The sequence below is a fragment of the Bacillus rossius genome, chromosome 1, assembly GCF_032445375.1.
Source record: "Bacillus rossius redtenbacheri isolate Brsri chromosome 1, Brsri_v3, whole genome shotgun sequence".
NCBI classification, from domain to species: Eukaryota; Metazoa; Arthropoda; class Insecta; order Phasmatodea; family Bacillidae; genus Bacillus; species Bacillus rossius.
This window is the reverse complement of record NC_086330.1, coordinates 290,676,706-290,700,542: the sequence shown is the minus strand read 5'-3', so window position 1 is coordinate 290,700,542 and position 23,837 is coordinate 290,676,706. Positions and strand designations below refer to the sequence as shown.

General features: G+C 33.7%; 2 protein-coding genes across 3 annotated transcripts in view; both read left to right on the top strand.

Annotated features, from left to right (window-relative positions):
* Positions 1-23,837, top strand: part of LOC134527731 (midnolin homolog) — a 109,965-nt gene that overhangs the window by 2,797 nt on the left and 83,331 nt on the right. The window lies entirely within an intron of this gene.
* On the top strand, positions 12,182-22,624 carry LOC134527730 (protein FAM200A-like). Its single transcript, XM_063360649.1, is given in 2 exon segments — positions 12,182-14,723; positions 14,725-22,624. Coding segments are annotated over 2 exon segments (969 nt in total). The 5' UTR covers positions 12,182-14,435; the 3' UTR covers positions 15,406-22,624.

Genomic DNA, 23,837 nt, shown 5'->3' with positions numbered 1-23,837 from the left:
TTCTCCTAAATGAAGATCTAATAAATGTAAACATTGTTGGGTGATGTTGCGCATTAAATGACAATCAACTAAATATATATTTGATTGTCGCTTCAGCAATAATGCTGGAATCACAATAGCGTGACTCCAAGGAAGCGATGCGAGAGCAAAAAGTAACATTATTTTGAACATATCTATTTTCCCACGCTACACACAAAAATAAACTGTATGGTAAATATGTAGTTGGGCGGTATTTGCGAAAAAAAATTTTAAAAATCCGAAAATACCTTAATTATATGCTCTTCAACTTCCTCTTTTCATTAAAAGCGGCGTAGATAAGAAATTCCAAATACTTTGGTAGATATCGAATTTTAAATTTCATCACAATACCAGTGCCGTGATGTGGCGGTTAACATTGTTTCTTGTTTACGTACGAGGTACGAGTATCTACTTTTTTTATTGGATAATGATGTCGCGTGATTGTTCGTGATAGGCCCGAATTCAAACGAACCAATACGTGATTATTTAGTTCATTTATTGTTTAAAACGGTGTTTAATTACCGCCTCCAATTTAGGTGAGTTTTTAACGTTTCTAATTTTAAAGTCTTATTTGTGTTTTTGATATTGTTGCGCAAGTAATAAGTAACAAAAAAAATTTACGTGAGTTGTTACTGTGCATCCTTTGTTACGGGTTTGTTAGGTAAGGTAAGTTACATTATAAATAATTTAAAACTAAAGAATAATTAAAATTAATTCACATTATTTTTAATGTCGGCTTAGTTTGAAAGTATTAATAATGTAACTGACCTGACCTAATCAACCATTTTATTAATTACGCATTGACGATTCACGTATTCACGAACACACGGCAAAATAACAAAAATGGCGTCGCTCGAATGGTTCCACAGGTCTTGTATTGCAAAATTAAAAAATTCGATATCTCCTTAAGTATTTGGAATTTCTTATCTCCGCCGCTTTTAATGAAAAGAGGAAGTTGAAGAGCATATAATAAAGGTATTTTCGGATTTTTAACATTTTTTTTTCGCAAATACCGCTCAACTACATATGATGAAATTTAAAAATTCGATATCTCCTAAAGTATTTGGAATTTCTTACCTCCGCCACTTTTAATGAAAAGAAGAAGTTGAAGAGCATAAAATAAAGGTATTTTCGGATTTTTAACATTTGTTTTCGCAAATACCGCCCAACTACATATTTACCCCCTATGAAAATTGTTACGAATAGGAAAGTATGTCGCGTCCGATATAATTGTCGCACTGGCGTCACAGATTGTTGAACGTGATTGGTTTTAAAAGTAATTTATTCGCATTGGTTAGAAAAGTAATTATTCGCGTTGCGTCCATGTTGCGCTTGATGCCTAGGACGTTATTGTGAACATGCTGTTCTCACTCACACTACGAACATAAATAAAATACTAATAATAAAATGTTTCTTGCTATTATATTTACAGCAAAAATAGTCATCATTGCGTGTAGGTTTTTTATAATTGACATATTGGAGGGTAACATGTTTGATTAATTTTATTATTACATTGGAAAAATAAGAGTTTTTGAACACAGTTTAAAGATTTCAGAAATACATTCAGTAAACAAAACTAAAAAAAAAATCCATGAATAATAGTATTATTGCTAATGTAACAGTTTAACCATCTTTCGTAAACAGAATTATAATTTTCATTTCAGTAAAATACGCATTGGAAAGATAAAATATTTTTATTCGAGACGTTTGTTGCATACGCCATTTATGTAGCAATGTCGTCACAGAAGAATGGAACCTGATTAGTTGAAATAATATTCGCGTCCATCGTATTCACGCCCTTCAGATCAGCATTTGTTGAACAACAAGGGTTACTTAGGAATTCTTGCATGACGCTTTGGCAAAAGAAACCTAATTTTGTTTCAATCTATTTTTTCGACTGCAACCGTTATTTGAAAAATACTTAAAAGATAGCGCCGCGTTCGTAAAGCTTTAAGAGAACCAACAAAAGGTTCAATATCGTTGATGCAATGTACGTTCCAACACAAATATTCCTGACTAATAAACTATGTGTATTTAAATTTGCGATTATATCTTGTTATAACTGTTCAAGTTTTAAAATGTATACATAAATAATGCTTATAGAAACTTAATACCAGAAAATCCAATTACCCATCGGTGGCGACGAAGCAGTGTTAACACCCTTCGCGCAAGTCTTGAAACTAAATCATTAAATTAAAAAATAAAAATTTAATGTCTTACTTTCAAGCACTAGTGAGTGTCTCTTTTAAAGTTTGCCACTTCGGTAAGCAAAACAAACTGCATACAGGCTAATGCTATAAGTTTATTAGCTTGACCGGAACTCTCTAGGAATAATCGTAAAATGCCTTCATGAAGTGAGTAATTTTAAGTATGTTAACACATCCCCAAGGAATATTTTAAATTGGAAATTCTAACCACAGTATTTACAATGTAGGAACTAACCTAACCAACCATCCAGCCTTTTAAAGTATTGAACAATATTCACTTGGAATAGAAAAGTGTTGTCCCCGGCTGTAACTTACTGGTATTAAACACCCCTGCCTTTTTGAAAACGGCCTAGGTTATGCAATATTCTTAAGAGGCCGTGTCACAAATTTGCGCTCCTATCTATATCAATGTTATTTTAAAAGGCAGTTTTTCTCAAAGTCTATAAGAGGTAGGGGCCAGAAATTTTGCCTACTGAAAGTATACAATACATTTAACATAACCGCTTTCTTCAAATTTAGTTATCATATCATATATTATTTCTGTGATGAAAAAAATATAATCAATATTTTGATTTGTCCAGATACAGTGGAATTTTGCTTATATTTATAATTATTTAGCAAAAACTGAAAAAGCCATTGAAATGTATTGTACATTACCTTCCGATCAGTGTCTTCATGATCATGATGGGTTTAAAAACCTGGTTGTAATCAAGTCTTTAACTATTTCATGACAACATTTATACTTAATAATTTGGAGATAGGCCTTTTCTATCCTAAGCCCCTGAGCTTTCACTATCTGGTCTGGCGACCGACCTGACACTCTTCAACCACCACAAGTGTCTCCGATTGCACATCCGATAAAAAAAAGCTGTTCGTTCATTTGTTTTTGTGTCACAGACTTCACACATTTATGCCAAGGGAATATTCCGCTGATGTGACGCCATACGAATGTATTATTCGCGACCATACAACTTTTTTGTTTGTCATCGGGAAGAAATGTTCATTTTGAATTGAGCATTTTTAAATGTCAGCATAGAATATGCTTATCTGCCCATTTTGTTTCTTTCCATAATAATGAGTAAAGTTAACATTGTCATAGACATTTTATTATATTCGTTTGCCGTCCAAGTAAAACTGTCACTATATCGCACGTAATTATATATTTTACTAATTTGTTAGTTGTCATTTTATTTAAGTTACAAATAACAGTAATCAAAAACTATTACTTAATAGTCCAGAAAAGAGATTGAGTTATTATTCATTTAATAGGGGTTTAAAATATGGTACTACATACATATTATATATATTATATATATTATACATATTATATATATTATACATATATTATCTTGTTGTCTTCTTTGTAACTTTACTGGAAGAATGGCATTTGGTATGTATGTTAACTCACAATGAAAATACTTCAGAAGTACTCAACAGTGAACAACCTAGGCCCTATACTAATTTCATTATGTTCATGGAAATATAATTAAAATTACAAATAATGAACTGTATGTGTTTCACGTAGAGATATCGTACGAACTGTATGTGGTACAGACCAACATTTGCTAAGGCTCTGAAAATACTTAATTTCAGTTAAAGTGTGGAGAATATTAAAAGTTAGAAATAATGATATATATAAAACAATGCAAAGTTATCAGCATAAAAATAGAAGTTATTTTTACGTAGCGCCTATTGGAATGAATATTTTGTGTTGAATTATGTGGCATGATTAATATTCTCTTATGGTATGTGTGTTTTGTTAAAATCTTATAAAACATAACTTACTGTTGAAGGATTTTCATTTTTTTTTGTTATGATCTTATTTAAACAAGTTTTAATTATATTACACATGTCTATTTTAAAATCATTTTAATGTATACTTATAGAATTGTAATAGGCTTTATAAGGACTCTCAAAATGCATGTGAGTATCTATAATTATCTACATCACCATTATGGCCGTTTCACAAGATCAAATATTTATTGAATTCAATCAGTTGCATTCATTGTACATGATTTTCAATTTGTACATTGAATTCAATACAAATTGAAGATGTTATTCAACTAAGCTTATTAACTTATAAGTATTTTGTTTGTCCAGTACATAAAAGTAAAAGATTCTTTATTATTTAAATAATGAGCATCTATAAGCAATAACGTTTTCTAAATATTTACATAAACATAATGAAATCTAATTTTTCAATACTTTATATCTACGATCACATCAACGGCAGTATTATGTAATCAATGAGGTAATGAAATATCTTTAAAAGATATTTTCTCCTCTGTAAAGTAAATTTGTGATACAGCCCTCTTAATGTTAGTCTAGTGAGTTATTTCGTCTTCTAATATGCTACAACAATATATAAAACTAAGTTTTGTTAGTGTTTTAGTCTTTTGTAATGTTAAAGTGTAATGTAATCAATTCATTTTTTTTTGTAAATTCTTATTCATAAAGATACATATCATAATAAGATAAATAGTAATATTTGTAAATTTAGATTCTTTGAAACAACATCGATAAGAGGTTCTCCTACCTCTGTTAAACTGTATGATGGTGCATTGTAAAAAAATTAGGTAGTCTGACTTAAGTGAGATTGTATTTAGATTGTGTGTAATGCATATGCAATATCTAAGCATAAGAATTTATGTTATTATCCTTTTAAAACGTTACACTATGAATTTCGTATACTTTTTAATGTCAACTACCATTATTTTTCACGGAATATTACATCCAGATAAAGAATAATTACCACATGTTTGAAGATTAATTGTATTCCGATACATTTAAAGTATTAAAATTTTTAGATACGACTCATACTACAGTTGTAAATGTGAGATTTCTTGATTCTGAATCCCTGCATCCGCAATTTCCTAGTAAGCCGCCGGTCAGATTGTCATCCTCTCAGATTGTCGAGGAACCAGATACATTTTTCGTCGAGTAATCTGGCGGTATAGTAGCTTTATCACGCGCTGCGGTTACAGTTACTTCGGTTGAATAAGCCACTAAATCTCACTGTTAAAAGAGAGAACTTCTAGACCAGAATATTGGAAATAAAAATTTACTGACACGGCCTCTTAAGAGGCCGTGTCACAAATTTGCGCTCCTATCTATATCAATGTTATTTTAAAAGGCAGTTTTTCTCAAAGTCTATAAGAGGTAGGGGCCGGAAATTTTGCCTACTGAAAGTATACAATACATTTAACATAACCGCTTTTTTCAAATTTAGTTATCATATCATATATTATTTCTGTGATGAAAATAATATTATCAATATTTTGATTTGTCCAGATACATTGAAATTTTGCTTATATTTATAATTATTTAGCAAAAACTGAAAACGCCATTGAAATGTATTGCACATTACCTTCCGATCAGTGTCTTCATGATCATGATGGGTTTATAAACCTGGGTGTAATCAAGTCTTTAACAATTACATGACAACATTTATACTTAATAATTTGGAGATATGCCTTTTCTATCCTCAGCCCCTGAGCTTTTACTATCTGGTCTGGCGACGGACCTGACACTCTTCAACCACCCCAGGGGTCTCCGATTGCACATCTTATCAAAAAAAAAAAAAGCTGTTCGTTCATTTGTTTTTGTGTTCGAGCGAAGGTTTACTTCTCCATAAGTGCCACAGACTTCACACATTTATGCCAAGGGAATATTCCGCTGATGTGACGCTATACGAATGTATTATTCGCGACCATACAAATTTTTTGTTTGTCATCGGGAAAATGACGCCGCAGTTTGATTTTTTGTGGTGATATAAAATAAATTTTCTTGCTAGGGAATGTTCATTTTGAATTGAGCATTTTTAAATGTCAGCGTAGAATATGCTTATCTGCCCATTTTGTTTCTTTCCATAATAATGAGTAAAGTTAACATTGTCATAGACATTTTATTATATTGGTTTGCCGTCCAAGTACAAATGTCACACTATATCGCACGTAATTCTATTTTTTACTAATTTGTTAGTTGTCATTTTATTTAAGTTATAAATAACAGTAATAAAAATTATTACTTAATAGTCCAGAATAGAGATTGAGTTATTATTCATTTAATAGGAGTTTAAAATATGGTACTACATACATATTTATATTATCTTGTTGTCTTCTTTGTAACTTTACTGGAAGAATGGCATTTGGTATGTATGTTAACTCACAATGAAAATACTTCAGAAGTACTCAATTAACAGTGAACAACCTAGGGCCTATACTAATTTCATTATGTTCATGAAATATAATTGATATTACTAATAATGAACTGTATGTGTTTTGCGTAGAGATATCGTACGAACTGTATGTGGTACAGACCAACATTAGCTAAGACTCTGTAAATAAGTAATTTCAGTTAATGTGTAGAGAATATTAAAAGTTAGAAATAATGATATATATATAAAACAATGCAGAGTAATCAGCATAAAAATAGAAGTTGTTTTTACGTAGTGCCTACTGGAATGTATATTTTGTGTTGAATTATGTGGTATGATTAGTATTCTCTTATTGTAAGATGTGTTTTGTTAAAATCTTATAAAACATCACTTACTGTTGAAGGATTTTCATTTTTTTGGTGATGATCTTACTTAAACAAGTTTTAATTATATTACACATGTATATTTTAAAAGCATTTTAATGTATACTTATAGAATTGTAATAGGCTTTATACGGACTCTCACGATGCATGTGAGCATCTATAATTAATAGAGACCGGAAAAATTCGCGGATTCATTCGGCGATAGGCTAGAAGTCAAATACATATACCTTTTAGATGATTTTGCTATTGGCTTACTGTTCATCTGGACGAATCTCAACCAATTATAAAACACCAACCAAAGAAGGATCGAATCACAGACAAACAAGCTGAGACGACTAACAAGTCAGCAGCAAATGAACTGCCGTTATTTGCCCGAGTGTACAGGGGAATGTGCAGTCTATCCTGAAGGCCGTCGAAACCGCGAATTTTTCCGGTCCCTAATCTACATCAATATTATGGCCGTTTCACAAGATCAAATATATATTGAATTCAATCTGTTGCATTCATTGTACATGATTTTCGATATGTACATTGAATTCAATACAAATTGAAGATGTTACTCAACTAAGCTTATTCTTATTAACTTATAAGTATTTTGTTTGTTCAGTACATAAAAGTAAAAGATTCGTTATTATTTAAATAATGAGCATCTTTAAGCAATAACGTTTTCAAAATATTTACATAAACATAATGGAATATATTTTTTAAATACTTTATATCTACGATCACATCAACGACAGTATTATGTAATCAATGAGGTAATGAAATATCCTGAAAGGATATTTTCTTCTCTGTAAAGTAAATTTGTAATGCAGCCCTCTTAATGTTAGTCTTGTGAGTTATTTCGTCTTCTAATATGCTACAGCAATGTATAAAATTAAGTTTTGTTAGTGTTTTAGTCTTGTGTAATGTGATAAATTCAATATTTTTTTTGTATGTTCGTATTCATAAATGTAGGCTACATATCGTATTAAGATAAATAGTAATATTTGTAAATTTAAATTCTTTGAAACAACGTCGATAAGAGGTTCACCTACCTCTGTTAAACTGTATGATGGTGCATTGTAAAAAATTAGGTAGTCTGACTTAAGTGATATTGTATTTAGATTGTGTGTGATGCATATGCAATATCTAAGCATATGCATTTATGTTATTATCCTTTTAAAACGTTACATGATGAATTTCGTTGACTTTTTAATGTCAACTAACATTATTTTTCACGGACTATTACATCCAGATAAAGAATAATTACCACATGTTTGAAGATTAATTGTATTCCGATACGTTTAAAGTATTAAAATTTTTAGTTTTAGTTTTAGATACGACTCATACTACATTTGTTAAAGTGAGGTTTCTTGATTCTGAATCCCTGCATCTGCAATTTCCTAGTGAGCCGCCGGTCAGATTGTCATCCTCTCAGATTGTCGAGGAACCAGATACATTTTTCGTCGAGTAAACTCGAGCTGTCAACCTTCCCACTAATCCTGTGATAAGGGTATAGTAGCTTTATCACGCGCTGCGGCTACAGTTCCTTCGGTTGAAAAAGCCACTAAATCTCACTGTTAAAAGAGAGAACTTCTAGAGCAGAATATTGGAAATAAACATTTACTGACACGGCCTCTTAAGGATCTCTGGAGAACCGCATCAAAAAGGAGGGCGGCAACAACAGGTTCAGGAATATATCTTAAGTTGAAATCTGTCGGATTCCCTCGGGGGGAGGGGGACTAGGGGGCGTATTAAGTTTATCATTTTCATTTCACAGTTACGATTTTGCAAGTCCAAGCAGGCCCCCTCAGAAGAGGGGCTTTTTGATTCCAGCCCCCCCCGCCCCCGCACAGGCGAACGTAAAATGCTTAATTACATGTTAAGTCCGTGTAAATAACTAAATGCGCCTCGACAGAATCGTTAGAAATGAAACAAGAAACTAAATAATTAAATTTTCGTGCGTATGTAGTAGAAAATTATCAAAAGTATTAGACATAGTTACCTTAACCTAACCAACCGTCCACAAAATTAAAAAAAATGGTCAGGTAGGTAACCTAACCTACTAGAGCATTCTCACAACATCACAAATTTGTAGTACTTACACCTAACCTTACCACTCGTTAAAATGGTAAACGACTAGTTTTGCAAGTTTTATTTTTTATTTACAAAAATGTGACTTTCCTTCCTAATTATGTACCAATGTTTTAACTCATGAAATTTAAACTGCCAACTAAATACAGCACAGTTTGGAAGCACAGTAGTGCTGCATAAAAAAAAGGGCCTAAGTTAATCGAAGGACAATTTTGTGCGTGTCGATAAGACTTAGAATTGTAGGTTTAATGTGGTAATGGGGGCGTTTTTTTGCTCGTCGCTCAATGGCCGGGCAGCGCAGTGTGCAATATGGGCACTCTAGCTGGATAAATTTGAGCACTTGGCGTGCGGAAAATTCTGCACCGTAGTAAACACAATTCAATTTAAATGCAATGGTATTTATTGTAGTTAGAAATTGTAGTAATTTTCATTCAATTTAAGATACTATTTGTAACACGATACTCAGTAAAAGTCAAGTATAACACGTACTTAAATATATTTACATATTTTGCAAGCAAAAACTATTCAATATTTGAACTTTTTTCCATACTCTTACTACTGAAAAAATTTAATATAACTTATAAATAAATAAATTGAACCTTAATTTTTAAACAATTATCATACGACACAATGATATTTTGATGCACAACTGTGATTGATAGATGTGCAGCAGGCGTTTAGAAGAACGAATCCTGGCATGCAAGGAAGAAATACCAGATGTATATTTGTCAGTATGATACCATACTTTGTGTTGTGTTCTCATCGTTCATTTTTCGTGAAGCCCTGCATATGTTGCAGTTGCAATTAATTGTTGACGATATCTTCTACGATTACATTAGACATTTCCCTAAACCATTGTCAAAAGTTTCGTGCTAACAGATATTTCTAAGGCCTCAAAGATAAACTTGATTGGACGGCAGTATTACGTAGCTTGATATCCCATCACATCCCCACTTGCAAATTAATATAAATACAAAATAATGCTCGGAAAAAGTTTGATCACTTCGTTTTGCAACTTCACTGTTTGTTCAGCTATGAAGTTTAGAAGCGGTTTAAAGTCTATTCTGCGTGAGTTTCGCTTATCGAAGTTAAATTATTTGGTTTTTTAATTAAACTAGTTGTAAGGTGCCCGTTGGGATGAATATAACAAACTTTAATCTAATATAGACGTAATATAAATTTAAAATTAAATTTCTTTTAATATCGTGGAAATGAAAAATATTTCTGATATGTAGTTAAATTAAAATATTCGACAAAATGTTTTTAATGAAGAACCTTTTGAAAAACTACATTGCGTTGTAATTGTCTTGTCATTTTTAAATCTTCCTTGTGGATTCGATTCACCAGGATAGCAACCATATTGATAGTATTCATTTGATGGTACTCAATTGAATAGAGTTCGCAACAACATTATCACGCTACTATTCAGATGTGCATTAATATCTATTCGCGATCAAATTAACACAACATTGGTTGGTAGATTCATATTTGCAAGTGAAGGCCAACAACTTGAATTATATTAAACAGATAACGCTGTCAAAAGGGCAAACCAAGCCACGGCTCGCTTCTTTAGCATTGAAAAATATCGGCCTGGTCATAATAGGACACGATGTCCCATGCATATAATATTCATATATGTTTATATTGATTTGTCATCAGACGTGCTTTAAGGAAAAATGTTAACATGTTATGAAATTTGTTTTATTTATATTGAAGTTATACTTAAGGTGCGTTATGAAAAAAATGAGTTGAGTTTTTACGACGCGCGTGCACCATGCAACGAAATTTTCGCAGGATAAGGCTACATACAAATAAAAATTACATATGAATGATTGATAGAACACTAGTCAATATATTAAAAAAATTCTATGTACATAATTATAAACATTTATTATTGAGAATATTAGTGATATAAATTTTTTTATAAACTTTTTCAGGCGTTTTTTCAAGTGTTTGAGTTACGTTGCCGTATGTGCGATTGTCAGGTTGTTTGCATGCCTAATTGTCGCTGGCAGGTAGTGTCTATGGAAGGTTTAATAATCAATCTACAGGCAGTTTTCAGAGGAGTGTTTGTGAGATTATGTACTTTTTTGTATAATCTTTTGCATTATAAATTATTACGTTATTATTTAAAACGTATTAAGCTTAATAAATAGAATAAACATTCTGAATATTTATTGTTCATTAATTTTAAAATTTATCTCGATTTTTTACTTAATTAAGTTATTAATTTTATACATGTGTTTTTATTAATATTAAATATTCAGTATTTATTTAAACTACCTAGTTAATTTTATTGAATTTCTACTTTCCCAACCATATTAATAATATTATTCCAGTCGTTATATTATTTAATTTTTATTAATTTTTTGCATGCGAAATTAATGAGTGTTTTTATTACGCCAAGTAGGTATAAATTCTAACGCGCGTACATTAGTACGCGCAACCATTTTTTTTGAATTCTCGTTGCTTTTTGTGGGTGTACCCTAATCGACATTTTGGTGATATTTGAAGCATATCGTTTACCAACTTGTTTTTCTGGCGTCCAGTAACGTCTGTAATTTTCTCACCTCTGCTACCACATTGTTGAACGTTTTTGTAGGACGTACGTAACTTGGTCTGGCAGGCTGATAACGTGTTTTCTAGATGACCAAGTAAATGACCCCGGGTAATAAATTTTTTTTCTCATGCTACTCATTTTTACTCAAACATCTGTGTAAATGTCTTATATTTGCACCATCATGCGTTAATTATATCAGAAAAACGTTTGATGCAGCATTTAAGGTCATTGAGAACATTCAACAGAATACTATTCAAGCTAGCAAAAAATTGTAAAGGTCTTTAATTAGTGTTTTTGGTTCGTTTTAACCACATGGCTCAAGTTCCTGGCCCCGAATCAAAAAAAAAAAAAAACGTGGGCTAGTACGCGCGTACCGAATTTTGTGTCAAACTGCAAAAAACAGGTGGAGACTAGGAAACATTAATTTGTGGCACCTCGTGATCCTTTCTTACGTTAATTGTAGTTAGTATTTAACCTGTGATGATGAACTCTAGAATTGATATTTATTGCATTATTTATTTTACATTGTAAAAATAGGTGATTGTATGCCTTCCATATCATACAGCTGCACAAAAAGTAAACATTTGTACAGGTATCGACACACGCGGCCGGCAAGGACTGAACAAGCTGCGGCGCTGTGCGTGGTGTTGGCTTCTTGCCAGTCCTGCCTGCCCCGCAAGCAATTCTCTGCCGAGCTACGTAATAGAGCCAACCTCTAGAGCAGTGGTTCCCAACCAGTGGTCCGCGGACCATCGGTGGTCCGTGAGAGATAAAATATGGTCCGTGAAAGATTTCAAACTTTAAATGAACGCGCGTCGGTGAACAAAAGAGAGCGCGACGCGCTGGCGAACGGGGGAAGGGCAAGCAACTGACTAAACATTATGGCGCAAGCCGGTCAGTCAATCGTTCGTTTTCTTTTGTTTTGCTCAGCAGTGTTGTGTTAGTGATTCTGTTTAGCGGGTCAACATCTGTAACTCCTCGATATTCTTATGGATATTTTGATAAAATATGAACAGGGTATGTAGGCTACGCATTTTTCTCTGTTAAACTTTTTTAATAAAAAGATGCTATTACAAAACAGAATGTGGACGTTAGTTTACGTATGATTCTTGTGTTTGTGTATTACAAATGTTCACAACAGTTAGGTACAATTAGTTGAAAACCTAATTACCTATAAATAAAATAAAGCGATATGAAATTAAAAATTAAGATAGTAAAACAACACAGGCCTCCCAAATTAAAAAGTGGAGCCAGCCATAACAATTCTTATAAATATGCTATCATAAAATTGTTGAATTGTTATTATGCCGTTTTAGGTTTTTCATAACGAAATAAAAACACTGTTAACTCTTTTAATGCCAAAGTAGGATAAATCGCCTTTTCTCTGTCGTACGAATATTTCTTTCTTTCAAAGACGCATTTACGACACTTGCAGCGCACTCTACCGTTGTCGGTTTGACTGGCCCTACTATTGAATTGCTTTTTCTCAAAATAGAGAGCAGAGCTGTCACGCTTCTGTCTTCCTTCCCTGATAGAAAGCAGGGTTCTCATGCTGTTTTCGAACAGCATGTGAAACAGATTGCTACTGCGTTTGTGCGCATTTCTTCGTTTTGAATTTAACTTTCCGTTGTGAGAAATTCAACTTCTATTTTTAAAAAAATTATCTTTTGATTCTTTTGTAAATTGTAAGTGTTAATTATTTTCTGCATAAGAATGTGTGTTCCTGCTTATAAAAATTTATTTTGCAAATATTTACAAAAATTATATATTTCTGGCAAAACAATTATTAAGTTGCTTTATCAAAAAATAATAAGCAGTTTCGTGGATATTATAAATTGCCAGTTATTCTTTATTTTTGTTTATTGTGCGTTGAAAATCATTTTTGTTATAGTTGAAGTGATTATATTTTCCCACGAAATTCTTAGTGCCAAGAATATTACTTTGATAACCATGCCCTATTCGCACGCCAATCCATTAAAAATAATATAACTTTTTCATGAGAACTTTAAAATAAAATAAATAAATAATGCATTATATGTTTTATTTAATCTTAAAAAATGACAAAGAATAATGTATTTATAAGATGTAAAAATTTATACTTCCATACTTAAAGGTAAAAAAGTTATTAAAGGTAAAAAAGTAACTAAAGGTAAAAAGTTATTAAAGGTAAAAAGTTATTAATATTTAACTTCAGATATGTAATTCATTTAAAAATGACTTGGCACTTTTAGTATAGAATTAGACAATTTGAGGCTGGCACCAAGAGGTCAAGGGAAATAAGGTACCGTACCTACCAAGACCCTTGTTTTTAACGATTAGACAACATTATTTTTTAAATTGTGTAGTAAAGATTTAAGTTTGTAAAAAAACGATAGCGAGGTTAGAATTTTTTGGAAGGCAGTTTATATTTATTTATTTAATGATTTATTTTATGAAACAATTTAGCTATATTATTTTTTATTCTTTTACTTAGCATAAAACATAATATAAGCATAACAGTGTAGGTACATTCTATTGCATTTTGGTTTTGTTTTCAGAAAATGCCGCCTAAGAGAAAATATGATAATAGTTACATTAAATTTGGATTTACTTCGATAGAAAGTAATGGAGAAATAAAACCACAATGTGTTTTATGCACAACTGTTCTCGCGAACGAAGCCTTGATCCAGCGAAATTAAAACTTCACCTAGAAACGATTCATCCAAATTTTTCTGACCGACCACCAGAGTTCTTTCAGGAAAATTGGAGAATTAAAAAAAATGAAACTCGGGCCTAGTGGTACAAGATATGCATCATCTGAAAAAACATTAGTAGCATCGTTTGAGATATCGAAATTAATAGCTCAATCAACAAAGCCTCACACAATAGGAGAAACTCTTGTGAAACCTTGTTTGATCAAAGCCGTCGAAGAAGTTTTAGGGTTAGAAGCAAAAAAAATTTACAAGATATAAGTACCTTTGTCGAACAACATGGTGAAAGCTAGAATTGAACTCATGTAAAATTATATCGAGGAGCAACTTGTTTCAAGAATTAAAATGTCGCCATTCTTCGCTTTGCAGTGCGATGAATCCACTGACATTTCTAATTGTGCTCAGTTACTCGTTATTGTCCGCTTTTTAGACGACGACAACATAATCAAAGAAGAACTGTTGTTTTCTCAGGAACTGGAAATGACATCAAGAGGTATCAACGTCATGAATATAATAACTGGATATTACCAGAAATATGTTATTATGTGGGAAAAGCTAGCCGGCTTCAGTACGGATGGTGCTCCTGCGATGTTAGGATCACATTCCGGTCTAGCAACGTTAATCAAACAGAGTAAGTAATCCGTCCAAATTAACATCACATTGTATCCTTCATCGCCAGGCGTTAGATTCCAAGACTCTTCCTAAATGCCTTAATGACACAATGAAATTGGCCATAAAAGTAGTAAATGTCATTAAAAGCAGTGCCTTAAATTCACGCCTTTTTAAAAAACTATGCACTGAAATGGACTCCAACCATGAGAACCTCCTCTTTCACACAGAGGTTTGTTGGTTGTCGAAAGGCAATATGCTGGAAAGATTATACGAGCTGAGAGGAGAGATTGACTTGTTTCTAGGTGAGAAAAAAATGGAAGCCTTACTAGTACAGTTTTCTGATTTGACATCCCAGATTCATTTGGCGTATCTTGTAGATATTTTTACAAACTTAAACAAGTTGAACTTGCAAATGCAAGGTTCAGGAAACAGACAATTAGAAGGTGTTGCAAATATTTTTAATTTTCAAGATAAACTTCGTGCTTTTATTTGCAAACTTAATTTATGGATTAGTCAAGTTGGCGAGGGCAAGTATAGTGCGTTTGCAACATTAAAGGCACTCCTTGACGACATAAAGTATGTCATGTTTAGGGAAAGCATACAAAAAAAAACAGCAAATGTAATTTTCAAATGTTGGTTAATGAATTCAACCGTTACTTCCCAGAATATAACAATACAGAAGCTAATATGGACCAAAAACTGATACCCAACCCTTTTGGCACTAACGCTAGAGAAGTTGCAGAAGAAATCCAAGAAGAACTTATTGAATTACAAAATGACAGGAACTGTAAGGACGCTTTTGAATCTGATTCTTTGGAGACGTTTTGGTGTAAGAAGGCAATTTCATATACTAAAATTCGAGAACTCGCTTTGCGCTATCTTATGGTTTTCTCAACAAGTTATTTATGCGAACAAGGATTTTCTTTATTACTGATCATTAAAAACAAATCCAGGAATCGACTGAAAGTAAATGATGATATGCGTGTAGCTTTTAGCAAAACTATTACCCCTAAGAATTCAAGATCTTGTACAGAAGATGCAAGCTCAAAAATCTCATTGATGCAAACTGAATTGTGTACTAAAAATATGTTTTAAATCATAACACTGTTAATTAGTGTTTATTTTGGTTTTAAAATTGCTTATGTTAAACGTTTCGATTAACATTGAACGGTTAGTCTTAAAGTTTATTTTTAGATTGATACAAATGTTTTTTTAACCTTGTGGTCCCTGCTAATAATAATAAAATTAAAGTGGTCCCTGATCAAAAAAAGGTTGGGAACCACTGCTCTAGAGAGTGCACTGTTCATTCAGGAACACGTTCCTAAACTCCTTTCACCCAGATTATAACGATGAAAAAAGTATTGACGCGTAAACGTCTATTCTCTCATTACGTTGATAGTAAAACTTTCTTGTGTGACAAGATACATTCAGTTTTGATTCGCCAATACCTAAGAATCTAATAATGCGTCAGTGATGGTTAGCCCACAACGGATAGATCATATCTGTACGTGTTTGTCGGGTAGTATTTGTTTTGCCTGTGACGTCATTGTATGCGCTTGTGTGGTAAGATTGATAATTAAATTAAATATTAATACGAAACACTTATCATTTTATCCCGACGTTTTCACGTAAGATCTACGGCGCGGACCCGAACTGGGCCTTTCTTAATTTTGTCTGTCCGACCAGAATGCTCATATTGCACACAGCGGCTGTGCGGCCGGGCGGCGGGGGTGTCGCGGGTTTCCCCGGCGCCGGTGAAAGTGAACGTTTTCTCCGGTGCGCCTCGCGCCGCCGTAATGAGTCGGCCCTCGCCCCGGGGAGAGAAGGCCTGCGCCCGTCTGGCCCGCGTTTCGGCGTTGCCAGATCTCTCGACTCGTCCCTGCTAAATGTGCAAGCCGAGCCCAACTCATTCCTGGCCCATCTGTTCTGTCCTGTGCTTAATGCATGCCTGTACTGCACCACGCATGACTCGAGCCCTGGGTTTTCCTTGTGCCCAACTTAAATATTTATATTCCAGTGTTCAGATAGGAGAGTCAAGACATCAGTCGCCGCCATTGCTGGCCAATTTCCAGTTGGAGCACACGATGCATGATGAGGCCGTATAGGTATAGGACTGAGACGTACCTACATGGTCTTCCATAACCCAGATCTGTTCCAACCAATACACTTAGTTATGTTGGGGAAGAAAAATCAACGGATGCTACATTATACAAGATTAGTGCAGTGGAATAAACGGAGATAGACTGAAGTTATTTGGAATAAAAAGTGGTAATGTCGAAAGAGGGTGTAATCGCAACACACATGGAGTAATGAAGATGTGCGAAACCCACCAATGCGAAGCACGCTCTCGCAGTATTGACCGTAGTTCGTCACCGCAGCGCAACGAACACAGTTCATATTAATGCGGCGGAACCACAGAAGGTGATGTGTTTGGACAGCTGCTGTAAAGGCTGGCGACCATTAAATCAGTGTTTCCATTTTTTCCACTTAGTTACAAATCATCGTGTGTTCTGTAGCAAATTCTGTCACCAGATGTATGCTATGTATTATCAGCTATTCGTAGAAGGCGAGTAAATAACAAAATGGATGAAGACACGTTAAAGTAGCGAAACTCCCATGCCGCGAGCCGGCGCTGTTTAGTCAGTTTAATGTAACCTATCTCACATTTTACAATTGTAAAATGTTCTAGCAGTGGTGTGCGTATTACTCTGCTACTGTTAGCTACAGTGTTGGCAAACAAATTCATGTAGTCGGTGTTCATAAACAGTCACCTCGTCGGAGCTCTCGTAGTTTCCGCCGAGTCGTGGGGAGTCCGCACCGGGGCTTTACGTAGACTTGAGTTGCCAGGCGTCACGCAGCCACACGCCCCGGGCTTCGCGGCGCGCTGCTCAGCTGTTTCCAGTCCCCCCCCCCCCCCTCGTGCAGCGCTCGGCACCGCTCGTGGGCGTGCAGCGGAAATCCACACAGTTCACAAATGAAAAACAAAATTTAGTTTTAAGGCAAAATGATAATTAAAAATACTGAACAAATTAAAATCTGACAAATTAAATTTTAAAATTATAAAACCTTATTTATAACCGGCTTAAAATTACTAAGCAAACTTAATTTTACCAACCTAGGGATAGTAAAATCTCTCTTTAAAAGGTTACCATGTACACTGGTAACAAAATGTTATTGTATGCTTTGCAAGGGACATTCTGAAAATGGGTGTCACTGGCCTGAACTGGACTAGCGAGTGGGTGCTCTTTCCCTGTCTGCCTAGCAAAAGCAGTTTCAATGGTATATTATAACGTTTAATTTAGACTATTTACAACAAATCATGCATCAAATTTAAGGAAAACTAACATAGGTTTTTTTTAAATGTTCAATATGTGCACCCTTAGTTATACAACAACAACACACATTCAACCTAGTCCAATTCTTCCCACATTTTGGTTACCTAACAATTCTGTTGTAATGGAAGCAGTAGCCTCTTCAATTCTGTGTGTCAACTCTGACAAATCATTAGGTAACGGCGGAACTAGAAATTATATTTTATAAAGCCACAAAGGAAGAAATGGTGATATGTCAGATGAACGTGGACCGATAAAGAGCTCTGTCGTCTCAACCATTACGACCAATCCAAGGTAAGGGACTTGGACTTTCAACCACTCTCGTACAAAGAGATTCCAGTGGGGAAGCCTGAAATTACAGATTCAGTCTTATCAAATTGCAGAACACAAAACGACTTACGCTCAGGAGTCGCCATTTTGCGTAGGTGGCACTGCAAGCGAGAAAACAACAAAGTAGTACTCGCCTATGCTCAGTTACAATACGCAATAGTAACTACTTGCCGTTGAGACAAGTCGTGGGGCTTGTAATCCAGCGAGTCTATTAAACAGGACTACTAAAACTATCCTGCTGGCTTTGTACATGATTTTATTTCTTCCAGGGTGTACAGCGTGAGGTAAAGCTTGGCATTGTCAGGAAATTTTATAATTTCGGGAAAAAACCGGGCCTTACATAATCATTTAGAATATGTGTCAGATCTGAAATGGACTTGTCAGAGGGTCAGTATATACCACTAACCCTTGTAACTGTCAATAATATGGTTTTTGAATTATAATAATTATTTTTTGTTGCAATGCTGGCGTGTAACGCATTTTTAGTAGTTATAGTTTGTGGTAGCGAGGCTGGATTTAATTTTGTTGATGTTGAGTACGATGTAAAAAAACATCACTCTCTGCATATTTACATGATTTTTCTTATGTTCCTTGAATTTGAAAGATTGGGTATGTCAGAAAAGTCAGGGAATCCTGTTTGTGGGTTTTGCTGGACACCTTGTTTAATCACTTTTTTTAAATAGTTATTTTTCTAATGTATTTGCATTTTTAAATTATGTAGGGCAGTATCTGAAGTGTGTGTTTTTAAACAAACTCATCCTTACTGTTCTTTTATCTGTTTTGTGGAATTCAGGTATTTTGCAGACCCATTCATTATATTTTCGCAAACTATGGCTTAGTTTGGAAAATTTTATGATGTATAATAATCCTCTTGATGGCGATTTTCAGTTAATCACAGTAATGACAACATTATAGTGTTAGGCAGAGTTTTCTTTGTTTTAACTGTCCAAAATTGTATTTACATTGCCCAAAAATGGAAATGGATTTTGTGGAAAAGAGCCGAGTTCTACAGATTTTTTTATTCGACGGTGCTAAGTACGGAATTTAAGTATAAATTGTTCACTTTGTTTATTAAAATTTTGAAAACATCCATGATTTTAAAAACACATATATTAATAACAAGCAGAGAATTTTAATTTACATGATGGTCTTAACTCACATTTTGTGAACTTTGTAATGTAATGTAGTACGTGTATAAAAATTCACGAATGATAACGAAAACTGAAATTTCACGATCCGAATAATAGGAAGTTTGATGTAGCTAATGACATAAATATTTGAGAAATACTTTTTTTTTTCCTGCTGTAAATATCTAAATTAAGGCCAAGGATTTTTTTTTTTTTAAATTGTGCCATCTTGTCATGGTTTTCAATATGAATTTCTTCGCACATTAGAATTAATGCGGCAGTAGTACAATTATAACGATGTAAATTGATCTTTATAAAAGTTGACATGCCGACAACATTTACCCTTCACTTGTCCTATCAAATTTCAAAATATCGATCCATCGACGTACATGACATGTCGATAGCTGTAGGCGTGCGGAAATGTTATATTCTGGTGTAGTAACCAGCATGCTGTCAAGAAATTCGGGAGTGATGTGTGCAAGCTTTATCATGTTAACAACTGAAGTGAAAATGAGGACTATCCTCTTCCCCATCTTATTGCAAAACATTTTTCGGTTGTAATGAAGTTTAACGCCAATTTTTTGGTGATATGTTAATATTTTCGTTTATTAACACTCAATGTTTTGATTCTTCTTTAGGGGATTAAATTTTTACCATTGGACTTTATGCAGCTACGATTTGGTTTGCTAAGAAATTACTAACTAGTAACTTCATCTTTAGAACACACCCACTTCATAGTAATGCATTGGCATGGTTTGTTGTATATTATTATTATTGGTCTCGCCGCCTATGAAATCAATTTTTTTTTTATTGAATAAAAGCATTTATGAAAACCAAACCAAAAAACCACCATGATGCTAATGGTGCGAGTTTATACCAACCTTAAAGAACAAAGTAGAGGTATAGTGGCAGAAATTATGGTGCACTTGTGACAAAGCTCGATAAGTCCGTTAAATAATGTCTAGTATCAAAACAAATAAAACAAATTGTTGATTAAGCATAAACTGAACGAAGTTAGTATGTTTTAATTATTATTTTGGATTCTATTTAACAAATACATTTAAATTTATAGTATATTCCATGAACCGTGTGCACTTCTTAACTTGATAGTTAGCTGGTCTCGTTATTTGGCAAACAAAGTGCAATGATTTTGATATGTGTGGTTTGCCAGCTTATTGCCTTTCGTGAATATTTTAACAAGGTGCATACATTTTTAACGTTATACATGTTTCACTGTTTTATTACGTCACAGACAAAATGATGGCACCAGAGTGGCCATGTATAGTACTAGTCCCATAACAGTGGGTTACTTGCACTAGCACCATAGTTTCGGTACGTTTAACAAACCTCTGTGGAACACTGGTTCCGGCGGAGCCCCGTCCCGTCAGCTGGACCGCGGCGAGGCGCTGCGTTGCCAAGTCTCCGCCACTTCCCCCCCTCCTTTCTCCCAGTTTGTTTAAAGTCCACTCTCCGGAACACGCGTATCTTCGGCGCGGAGCACGCGTGACTAGGGGCTCGATTCTGAAATGCATTAGCTTCGTTTTGTGACTCTCGCTCAAGTAAACTCATCTTCCGACAATAACCTTATGCTCAAATTCAAAAACACGATTAGGCGACATTAAAACTCTGGCTTGCTTGTCGTAACCTCAGAGCTGAAGTGATGTTGCAGGAATATATTTTTAAAATTTTGTAATGCCAGGAGCGTTGCCCATTGGAAAAGCGCGTGGCATGGCAATTTTCCGGTTCGGGTTCGATACCCACTGTTAAGACTTTTTTTACATTTTCGTTTTTCTCACAATATTAAACTATTAATCACAGAATTTAAATGTGTTTAAAAAGTTAAATTACATAATTGTGTGAGGTTTTGAATAAAATCACAAACTACGCTCTACTTTTAAAACAATTCGTGTTTATAATAAATTAATGAAATTATAGTCAATTTATTGAATACTAAATTTAAATATACACATTTAACTGTTTGAATTTCTGCAATTATTGGTTTTAATGCAGTGTGAAAATAAAGTAAAAAAAATGGTATCGGTGGATATATCGAACCCGAGGCGGAAGATTGTCCCGGACTTGACAATGTTAAAACATATTCCTGAATAATTTCAACTTGACTAACAAATTAGGAAACAATTTAAGGCATTGGTACAGATTAGGCATTTACCAAGCACCCAAACGAATGAAAATGTAGTAATCTGGGAAAAAATATCGAAAATTGAAATGGAATTAGGACTAATGTCATATTTTATACGACGAAGCTCCCATTTAAAACAATGTAAATAATGTGTTCAACTACTAGCGCCGTTAGTTCGCGGGCCGCGGCTAGCTTCACTAAGCCGAGACATGCCAAGGCAAAGGATAGGAAGTTGCCAGACATATCTGGGAAGCCTTCATTTCACAGACGAGAGAGTCACACCCGAAGTTCACCGAAGTTAATGCTCGCTTTTTTTTCCCCGTACCACTACAGGTGTATTTATTTGGGATGTAGCTTACTCATACGTCATACGCCGTTCTATCTCTTTGTATAAACCGGTGTGGCATTAAATTTTGCGGTCGATTAGGATAGGTTACCTACATTATAAATACTTTAAAACATTGTGGATGGTTGGTTATATTAGGTAAGTATAGCTACATTAAAAATACTGTAAAATCATTTTATGGTTGCTTAGCAAATAAGTTTTTAATATGTAGCTATCCAGCGCTAGGAAACCGTTTACATGATTTCACAGTATCTTTAATGTAGCTATCCTAACCAAATCAACCGACCACAATGTTTTGTCTGTCCTTTTATCAACACCGCCATATTTATTTACAATGAACAAAAAAAAAAAAACCGAAGATGCACGATCGGCCGTTTGGCTCTCGTCTGTGAAAAGAAAGCTTCCCGACCTATCTTTATGACCGTGCCCACGAGTCGAAGATGTCAAGATGGTGGTCTCGCGTGTGTGACGGCATGCATCCGTATATGTTAGCGTTTGTAGACATCGAGATAGTAAATACCAAACATATTGATGTGTCAAATGACAGTCATAGTTAAACTATCGTAGAATATATTTTGTAAACTTAAATAATTTAATCATGAAAAAAATCACATTTTTAAGAATGTATGATGTCACAAAAATGGTGTGTGTGTTAGAAGTACAGTAAAGAGCATGGTGAGGATGAACGAAACTTGTAGATGTGTCTAACACTGTCATTGCATTTCTGTGTTTTTATATACTTCATTATTGCATTATATATGCTGTACGTTATGCAAAATTGTTAATAGTTACATATTTCTGCCAGTTTGTTCTGTTTTTCATTTTAGTTAGGCCTACGAAAATGTTTTGAGCTTAGATTTAAAATAAACAATAAAAACAAAAGTAATTTAAAAGTTATGAATTTGTATTAAATTTGTAAAGACATTTACAAGGAAGTAATTACTCATATATTATTGATTTTTAAACAAACAATTTATAGGAATGCGAGTTTTTTTTTCACTTATGTTTTAGTTTATGATGAGGGCTTCTTTTATCATTAACTTTGCTTGTTTCTAGAGTTGTGGCCTGTTATGGCCTATTACAACTACTCAAAAAGCTTTATAAGTAATACAACACAGTAATATAATAAAACAAAATAATCTATTAAAAATGTGTGACTCTTTAACAATTTGCACTATTAAGAAGAACGAATTTATTGCTGTGGACATGCACTGTCGCTATGAATTAATTAAAAGTATGTTATTTTATGATTATGTATACATCACAAGTTTCCTACGTTAAATTAAACTCAAATTCTCTTGTATACTAATTAAAATAATAATAGTTGTATACATTTCTAAATTATCCCATCAACAAGGAAAAACTGATCTTATTTAGCCCAGAGTTGGACATTATTATTATTATTATTATTAATCGATAAACTTGTTGCAGTATTTTTTGCAAGTGACGTGTAGAAGAAAATTATAAAATGTCAATTTCGTGAGTAACATTTTTTTAATAATTAATTGCTGACGTCTTAAAATATTTTCAGTATTTGGATAAATTGCCAGCAATCTCTACACAGATACACAGCCACTATACATCAAATTTACCAAGGAAAAAACTAAATTTATATAAAAAAATACGTTTTATCACTTTGGCGTTCGTTGCATAGAAGCTTGCTTGTGTAAGTAAGATAATTAGTGTTGTCAAACATGAGGTTTTATGTAAAATAAATGTTTTAACAAGCTTTATCCTTGTGAAGCTCAATACGTGGTACAACATTAATGAATGAAATTTCGCAGTCCACATTTCAGCTGAGCAGCGATGTCTTAATGGTTTTAAGAACTTTGAAAAGCTTAAAGAAAGTCTTACTAAATA